The 8,877-nt window shown below is 43.2% G+C and overlaps 1 protein-coding gene across 2 annotated transcripts; it reads left to right on the top strand.

Annotated features, from left to right (window-relative positions):
- The first annotated feature begins 661 nt into the window (after positions 1-661).
- Positions 662-8,766, top strand: ccdc66 (coiled-coil domain containing 66). 2 transcript variants are annotated; one of them, XM_020096734.2, is made up of 21 exons: positions 662-850; positions 1,403-1,461; positions 1,659-1,681; positions 1,967-2,212; positions 2,484-2,721; positions 2,870-2,978; positions 3,190-3,287; positions 3,504-3,559; positions 4,127-4,219; positions 4,400-4,534; positions 4,623-4,855; positions 5,086-5,170; positions 5,286-5,444; positions 5,559-5,637; positions 5,900-5,980; positions 6,081-6,327; positions 6,805-7,009; positions 7,113-7,153; positions 7,361-7,545; positions 7,748-7,854; positions 8,100-8,766. In XM_020096734.2, the coding sequence occupies exons 1-21, from the start codon at positions 840-842 to the stop codon at positions 8,199-8,201; spliced, it is 2,592 nt and encodes an 863-aa protein (XP_019952293.2). In that variant the 5' UTR covers positions 662-839; the 3' UTR covers positions 8,202-8,766. The 2 variants fall into 2 exon arrangements, with proteins under 2 accessions (XP_019952293.2, XP_019952294.2); XM_020096735.2 differs by having other exon boundaries at positions 691-850; positions 5,903-5,980.
- The last annotated feature ends 111 nt before the right edge of the window (positions 8,767-8,877 follow it).

Raw genomic sequence — 8,877 nt, 5'->3', positions numbered from 1 at the left:
GATAATTGCCTGTATGTCAATGTCAAGGCCTCTTTAGAAGCTCATACACTGTTAATGATAAACCATAATAAACTTTATTTACACAGAACCGTTCAAAACACAGTTACAATGTACTGTACAAGTTGAAAATGAAAAATTGAAGGCGAACAACAGGAAACAGTTAAAAAGCAAATAGAAGATCACACAGAATGAACGACAAACATGAAAACAAATGTTACAGGTGTGGAAAGCTAAAATAAAACACAATAAACCGATTAGAACAGAAGTTAAAAGCAGAACTATTAGAAAGCACATCTATAAAACAAATGGATTTAAAAGAGGTGGTGTGAGTAGATAAATGCCAGCTAGTTTAAAAAAAAGCTCTATAATTGGATATTAAATTTGAGGAGCTTCAATTTCACAAACAACGTCCGCTGCAGCGATAGTTCGAGAAGTAATAGAAGAAGTATTAGCATTATCATTAAATGACGTAAGTAATAACTTTAATTCGTTTTATCGTCACAATTGGACTCATCGGTTGTTTCTTTGAATAAATTCCCAGTCAACGTAAATGCAACATCACCTAATGAGGGCATCCAAATACTTGCCTCTGATTGGCTGTTGGACTTTTTTGAAGGGAATTGAATTGACCAATCGGCGAAGCCGTTCTTGGTCGTTCTCAGCAACCAACGTACACAATGTAAGAACCCGGAAGTGTCCTGTCTGCAGCGGTGCGGTGGATTCACGAGCTGCTCGAACCCGCTTCGGTTCAACTCTGAACCCTTCATTCACCGCATGCTCCCGCTTGTTTACGGTTGTCGGAAAATCTGCCGACGCGTCGGAGAATATTTTCCGTCGCCATGAATCTCGGGTGAGTCTGTTTTTCCCCCATTAATACAGGATATAAAATAGCAAGCTAAGCTAACACACTGGCCGAATGTGTCGCAGTGACATACTGTTGGGGTTGTGTTGCAGTTTGCAAACAGAGCTGTTTACAAAATGTTCATGGGGCTTTATAATAAAAACAACGTGTCGAAGCTCCAGTGGAGTCGTTGTTTGCTTGTTTTCGTTCGTCGTCGCAGAGAAATGATCATTACATGTAAATGTCAAAGGATCAGGAGTTCCTGCAGATAAAGAAATCTACTGTCTTTAATATCGCGTGACGTTAAGACTGAAATCTGAATAGAACCCTTCATCGACAAGACATGCCAGTAATTATTTACAGTGGAACCTGGAGATATAGCCACACATAGATATCAGTCAGTATCTATAATAATTATCAAAATTCAAAATCCATTCAGTCGTTTTCAAGAGATAAAAACCAGATTACGATATGTTCAGTTTAATTTCTGCTTGTCTGCTCCTGTCAGTGTATTTCTGTGGATTTGCTTTGACATTTCTTGTTGTCCTTGGTTTGGAACAGAGATGGCCTGCTGTTTGAACTGGAAAATGGGAAACCCAGGTTGATTTTACTTAGTCATGGTGAGACATGTCAGCTTTTCTAAGCTTTTGCTGGGAATATTTAAATCTATGTGTGTCAATCTAATGATATAATTTAAAACAAAGCTAAATTCTTTGGCTCTTGACTTTAAAAATTTTTTTTTGGCATGAATGTTTATTTATCTGTTTGAATTTTAGACCGACAGACAACTCTTAATAGTTATTTTCTTCCACTGCAGGTGCTGAAAAGAATCCAAATAAGGTAGGACTTTTCTTTATAACCTGGTCATTACATTTCCGCATTAGCTTTTAATAAGAATGTCTCTTTGTTTCATCCCTGCATTTTTAAAACTACAGAAACTAGAGTGTTTACTGCCACCGAGGCCCAACTGTCCCCTGATGAAACCACATGTAAATTCACTAGATCCAGATTTTTATTTGGATCTGAAAATCTAAATTGCAGACACTCCTTAATATCAGATCTCTAAACATGCCTGAAAAAAGACTCTTCTGTAATAGTGTTTTTCATTCACTGTCCCGCAAGCAGCTGCTCAGGCCCAGAGTGGCGAAAATCTTGAGCTCCAGACAGCCCTCCTGTTTGGAGGAGGTGCAGGGAGAGGAGCGTCCAGCCCAGCAGCAGGCAGGCAGATATAGAGAGGCCAGGAGCAAGGCAGCAGGAGCAGCCACCTCCTTGAACTCCAACACCTCCACAACTGGAGAGAGGAGCACCACGTTAATATCATCTAAGACGCAAGAACATCTCAACCAGGGCGGAATCAAAGCTGCTGGCAAGGTAAGTTTCATGTTGCATTACATGTCTTTATTTTAAAGAAACCCCAGTTACAGTATCAGCCTAATACCACCTTAAATCACTGCACTGGCTTCCTGTTTGTCAAAGGATGAAATTTAAAACCCCATTATTTGTCTATAAAGCTTTAAATGGACACTAGATGATTCTATACCCCTGTGAATCACTCTGTGAATCGTCTTTCAGCGGCGCTGGACAAATAAACAACCCCTGAATGTACAACAATCTACTCTGACTGTGTGTTTGTGTGTTGAAGGTGAAGTCAGACACACACAAACAGTGCTCCACTGTTACATCCCTGAGAGCCAATGGGAAAACAGGGAAGCCCCAGAAAAGTGGGGTGCGAGCTGGAGGAAAGGCGGGACTAAAGGATGCGCCGGCCAGTGGAGAAGCAGGACTGAGGGACAACATGGTGGTTCTGACCAGTGAGCAACTCCAGCAGATCCTCAACACCATCCAGAGCCAACAACCACCAGAGGACCACAGAACCCAGGGTAGATGGATAGCCCACAAAAATCTATTGATTCAGCTAACTTCTGACGAGCCACGAATTCATTTATAACTTATACCTGTTCATGTCAGACACCAGACTTTCATTTAGTTTCAGCTTAATGTTTTTTTCTTCACTGTGAAATGAAACAGGCTCACAATCTGGCACCTCAGTGAATGAAGGAGAGGTAAAGGAGGAAGACAGAGGAGGGGGTGGAGGTGTAACTGATAAGACTGGAACCTCTCAGGATAAAGACAAAAGGTGAGGAGCCCAATTAGGAATCAATTATTAAAATAGTGTCAATACTTGATGAAGACACAGAAACCAGTGGTCTTTTGGTTTCAAGGATTTAAAAAAAAAAAAAGTACAACAGAAAGGGTCATTGTGGATTTCTGCTGTGTGCCGATGTGTTTTCAGAAATCTGTATTTCTACAATGGTGGTGAAACGCACAGTGTTCCCGCTGTTTTTCAGGATGTCTGCTGGACATTTGTTCAGCTGGATGGAGGAGCGACCGTCAGACAGCAGATCTGTCATCGAGGCCAAGAAGGCTCAGTGGAGGAGAGAACTTGGTACAAATACACAACACAAGCTAAAGTCAAGCCATATATATTTATATTGGCTTTAATCAAAGACTGTATATAAAGAGGAACAATATGACAGTTGCACAAAAGTGAAGCCAAACCACCATGGCTGGCTGCCTGTCCCATGTTAGTGGATGGGACGTAAACCCAATGAAAACGATGCCACATCTGAAATTAGTTTTGTTATGTCTGTGTGTTTGTTAGACGAGCAGGTGGAATTGAAACAGCAGCAGCAGCGTTCGGCTCCTGGGGGAATCCAGGTACACATTATATTCACATAATCACCTTTTGATCTGTGGAGTTTCTCTCTGTTGGTTGTTTTCATTTCTGTGGAAACGAGATGACTGCAGCTCTGTTTACGCCCGAGAACAGAATACGACTGACAGCAGAGGGTTCCTCGTACTGAAATGTGATAACTTCATAGTTTTATCTCCATCTACTGTACTCATCTCACTGTGTTCAGGCTAAATGTCAGAAAAGGTTTTCCCATGAGAGTTGGTTGAATTGTGTTTATTAAAGTCACTTTTAAGAGCAGGTTAGAACTGGTTAGTATTAATTAATGATGTGCTCATTTTTTATTATTTATTTTCATGCTGTCAATTAACAAATAAAAGTTTTTTTCAGTTTTCATAGTGTTGCTAATACTTTTAACTTTTAGTGGAGCAAGGTTTCAAATGCAGGACTTTAAATATTTATTTATATTGTGAGTAAGTAAAGGATGTACTTCAATAACAATGATGAAATCAACCAGAAAACACAGTGTATGCCGTGCTTGGACACATATTTTGTTTTCATAAAATATTTCAAAACATTTGTGTGTGTTCCAGGTTGAGGAGGACGCAGAGAGTGTGTTATCAGTTCAGAGCTCTATCAGCCCCAGAGAGCAGCCTGCAGCCATCAGATCCTGCCTCAAACTGGGGGTAAATATGTGTTCTCGCCGAGCACCATATCAGAACACTTCAGCTGTGCATCATTTAAACGTTACAGAAAGTTGTGATGTTAAATGTTAAATGTCAGATTATCTCTTCAAACATTTTTTTCCTCAACAAGACATTTTTAAAAATCCTGATATTATTGTTTGACCTGTGTTGTCACCTCAGGAGGTCACACCGACGGCCGAAGTGTTGAGTGTTGAGAGGAGGGAGGAGGAGAGGAGACGGTGGCTGGAGGAGCTGAACCGTCAGAGAGAGGAGACGACTGAACGCAAGAGACGAGAGAAACTTCTCTGGAACCAGGTGCAGTAGAGACAATAACGATATACCAGAGACAGTAGAGTCTGGTTGTTCTAATTCTGGCTATATGTTTTTGTTAATGTCTCTGTAGACAGAGGACCATGAGCTCTGGACCAAACACTTTGACTCTCTGCAGCAGAGGCCTCCTGTTTACACTGCAGCTCCATCAGCTCCACCTCCAGCCCCATCCAGTGGGTCTGAGCGAGGGGAGTGGGAGCCCTCCTCCAGCCTGTCCCTGGTCTGGGAGGCCACGAGCAGCTGTGGAGCAGAGAGTGTGGCAGGAGCCAGAGTGGATACGACCAACGGATACCAGAGCAGAACCAGGTAGGATCAAATTCATGTTTGAGATTTATGGCAGCAAGAGAAGAGTTCATGACTGAAAGTGAAACCGCAACAGGGCAATGACCTCAAACTCCAAAAGACAGTCACTTGACCCCAACCTCATCAGACATGCTAAAATACGAATATTCTGACATTCATGTACATATTTGACTTGTGGTTTCAGAACTCTTTGTGTATATAAGTAAATATTCAGTTTTCTTTGTTCCATCCAGCTATCAGAGGACCATGACTGCCCTGCTGGACCCCACCCAGATAGAGGAAAGAGAGCGGAGGAGGCTCAAACAGCTGGAGCAGCAGGTAAGAGGAGGAGGAGGTGGAGGAATAACAGAGGGGCAAGAGAAACAGTATAAACACAGTTTTATCACTTAGCTTTTCTAAATATTTTATCATCTCCTGTATCGCCCCCCCCCAGAGAGCGATCGAAGCCCAGATGGAGGAGCACCGGCAGCAGAGGGAGCGAGAGGAGGCCAAAAGGAGAGAGGAGGAAGAAATGGAGGCGAGGAGGCTGATGCTGGAGAGGGAGAGGCTGCAGAGACAGTACGAGCTGGACACACTGCGGGAGAGGCAGAAGGTCAGGGAGCAACAAATACAGTGCATGTTTATTAACCCTGCCATGGAGCTGTTTTCTGAGGAGGGCAGAAAAAATGAAACCGCATCGTTTGTGTGCATGTGTGTGTGTGCACAGGTGCAGTCAAGTCAACAGACGGGAAATCCAAAGGAAGGCCACAGTGAGGAAAGACTGCAGGAGACATTAAAACCCAGTGGTGAGTAAAGCTGACTGTGATATAACTATAAACAGAACTCAGTGGGACACGTTCCACCACAATTCTATCAAGCTGAACCAAATGTGCCTTTTTCATCAACATCATTATTCCCTGGGAAAACTATGAAAGTGATTCAGACCTGTCAGTCATGGTATTTCATCGTTCCTCTTGTCCGGCCTGGTTGTGTAGCAGCCTTAAACTTCAGTGTGCGCAAATTATGTCAGGGGAGCATTCTATGATTTGTGTGTGTGTGTTTGTTCAGCAGTCGCCACACGGGCTGAGCATTTGAAGGAGGATGTTAGCAGTTCAGTCCCCCTATACAAAGACACTGCTGTACAGACAGGTAACTATTACTAGTGCAGTAATAATACTAATACTGCTGTAGGATGTAGTAATACTGCTGCTTGAAGTCTTGTTTGTTTTCTCTTCTCGTTTTCTTGCAGAGGCAGTTCCCTCTCTCTCGCTCACAGCAGAGGTTCAGACTCCTGACGTCTCTGCACAGTACCAGCCACCTCCCTTTCTGTCTGCTGCTCCTCCTCCAAACAGCAAGAACCCGGCAGTGAGAACAGGCAAGGAGAATATTTGTCTGCCAGGAGGAGGAGGGGGAGGAGGAGGAGACCCATATGAAGCGTTTGCCCGGACAGAGAGGAGTAAGACAGACAAGAGGAGGCCAGAGTGGAACACACAGAGGTAGAAACACACATCTCACTAGAGCTGAAGCGGTTTTGATAAACGACGAATCGTTATGGTCATTTCTCAAGTTCCAGTTTGTCAAACGGAAGCTCTTCTTTGTCATGATAGTAAATAAATTCCTTTTAGCCCCTGGATGTTTGTTCAAGCTACTTATTAAGATATCTGATGAAGTGTTGTTTGTCTTGTGTGTCAGGATTATTTTTTATTTTAGAAGCCAATTGGAAAACAAGTTTCTTATTGCTCTCAAGTTTAAATTTCCACAAGAAAATGGAATTAGTGCCTTCGTCTTGTCATGTTTCAATCACTTCCGATCTGTGTCTGCCCGCAAAGTCATTTGACCCGGGAGTGAATGTGGATTATATCAGTTCCCAGAAAAAAGCCAGTTGTTAGTAGGTGTTGATGTTTCTTTGACCAGCAGAAAAGGGGCTTTAGAAATCTCAACTCTCTCCCACAACCTCCATATCGCTCCTGTAGACCCAGCCGACGGTTCGTTCCTGCCTCGGAGCGTTACCCAGCTGCTCTGCAGAAGAACAGACAGGAGAGTCGACTGAAGAGACAGACCGAGCTCCTCGCACTGCAGGAGAGACAATGTCTGTCCAGGACGGAGCCTCCTCCTCCTCCACACCAGGATCCTCGTCTCTGCTCCAACACACAGACCAGAACTGCCCCTCACAGTAAGGTAGGATACGACACTTTGTTCAGACTGTGGATGTTGGATTCTGCCTAAAATGTATACACTTGTGTGTTTTCTCTTTGTGTGATGATAACTCTTGCTGTTTCAGGTGGGAGGACAGAGCATCTCTGCAGCCCTCAACAATGAAAGGTAAAAGAACTCTGAGTGCAGTTTTCTTTAAGCTAAACCACTGAACCCACAAAACATGAAGAGTCAAATTCAGTCAACACATTTAATACAAGAGCATTGGAAAGTCAAATAGAAATGTTGGCACTTACCTGTAGCAAGTCATGAAGTAACTAATTTTGAAATAAAAAAAGTGAAGTGACCTGAATCCTCTGTTTTCATCTCCTCCAGGGGGCGCTCTCCCCCCGTCCCTGCTGTCAGACGCAGAGTGCAGTGTCAGCAAGCCTCCAACCCCCCTCCTCCTCCTCCTCCTCCTCCTCCTCCTCCTCCAGTTCTGGACTTTATCCCTTATATCCGAACTGATGAAATCACTCTGGACCCACTGGAGCCTCCTGAAACCCCCCCACCACACACAGGTTAAACAAGACTTTCAAATCTGTCCTTCATTAAAAGATGTACACGGACATTTTCTTTCTTCTAAACCGTCTCAACTTTCACTTCAGACAAATGTCACAGTTAACAACAGCCTCTAACCTCAGACTGAACACAGAGGAAACACCTGATGACTGATTGTTGCAGTGAATAAATGTAATAAACTTTTAATTTTCTCCTCGTCAGACGTTTTTCCTCATAGCTCAGTGTCACCTCCTGCCCCCCCACATCGAGACCACTCCCACACACCTCGACAGCAGGAGATCCTGAGAGGCCTGGCTCAGCTGCGGCAGGTAAATAACACACACACACACACACACACACACACACACTGAAGCTTAAAACAAAGTGTTAATCCTCAAACAGCCCATTGACCCTGTGTCAGGAAGTGAGGAGCAGCCAAAATGTTAAAACTGTATTTCAAAAACTGTCAGCGAATAACAGAGGATTGATTGTCAGTTCAGCTGATTATCAACTAAGAATCTAATTTGTCATCAGTAGTACAAAGAAACGTGTGTGTGTGTGTGTGTGTTAACAGGGTTTATTACTGAAGCAGAGAGAACTGGAGTCAGACCTGAACCCTCTACTGAAGCACCACAACAACGAGCTCAGGTCACCCTCGGCAATGCATCACAAGTGACCTCTGACCCCTGAGAACTTCTCTTCAGAGCTGGCTGCTTTGGCCAAATCACGACTCCTTCACTCAGCCTTCACTCAGCCGTACCCCTAAGTTTGAACGATTCCTCTGGGGATCGAGGGTTAGTGGTCACCTGGCCGTCCAAAAGCAGACGACAGAGAGAAGGAAGAAAACTCCCAGAATGCTTCAGGTGACAAGTGGTGTCCCACGCTAAAAACTGGACTGTGTTTTCGGATGTTCACTTCAAAGTTCACTTCACAAAAAACTTGTTTCAATGCATTTTAGCATAAGAATGACATCGTACCAGAAAGGTTTTCAACTTTGACCTTTTCTGAGTCTCTGCAGAGTGGAGCTTTTACTCCTGCTCTGGAATCTGATTCCTGCAGAATCAACTTATTTCAACCTTTAATGAAAGTCGTCGGTTTTTATTTTCTAATCTCTTCAGCTTCCTGCTGGTCAAGGAGCTTTCATGAGACAGTTTAAGCATCTGTGCTGTGTAGTTTGGTTCTTGGTTTTATTGTAGGAGGATTTTTTATTTATTGCAAATAAAGAATGTAGATTAATGAAATCCATTACATTTCTATCTTCTTTTTGCACCAAATGTTTATCTTGTGTAGACAGGAAAACAAATCTTTCGGGACTTCAGAAGCTCAGTGTATTTTTACATTTTAGTAAATGA

The sequence above is a fragment of the Paralichthys olivaceus genome, chromosome 2 (assembly GCF_024713975.1).
Source record: "Paralichthys olivaceus isolate ysfri-2021 chromosome 2, ASM2471397v2, whole genome shotgun sequence".
In the NCBI taxonomy this organism is placed as follows: domain Eukaryota; kingdom Metazoa; phylum Chordata; class Actinopteri; order Pleuronectiformes; family Paralichthyidae; genus Paralichthys; species Paralichthys olivaceus.
The sequence above is the reverse complement of the archived record's forward strand: the minus strand, read 5'-3'. Positions and strand labels throughout refer to the sequence as shown.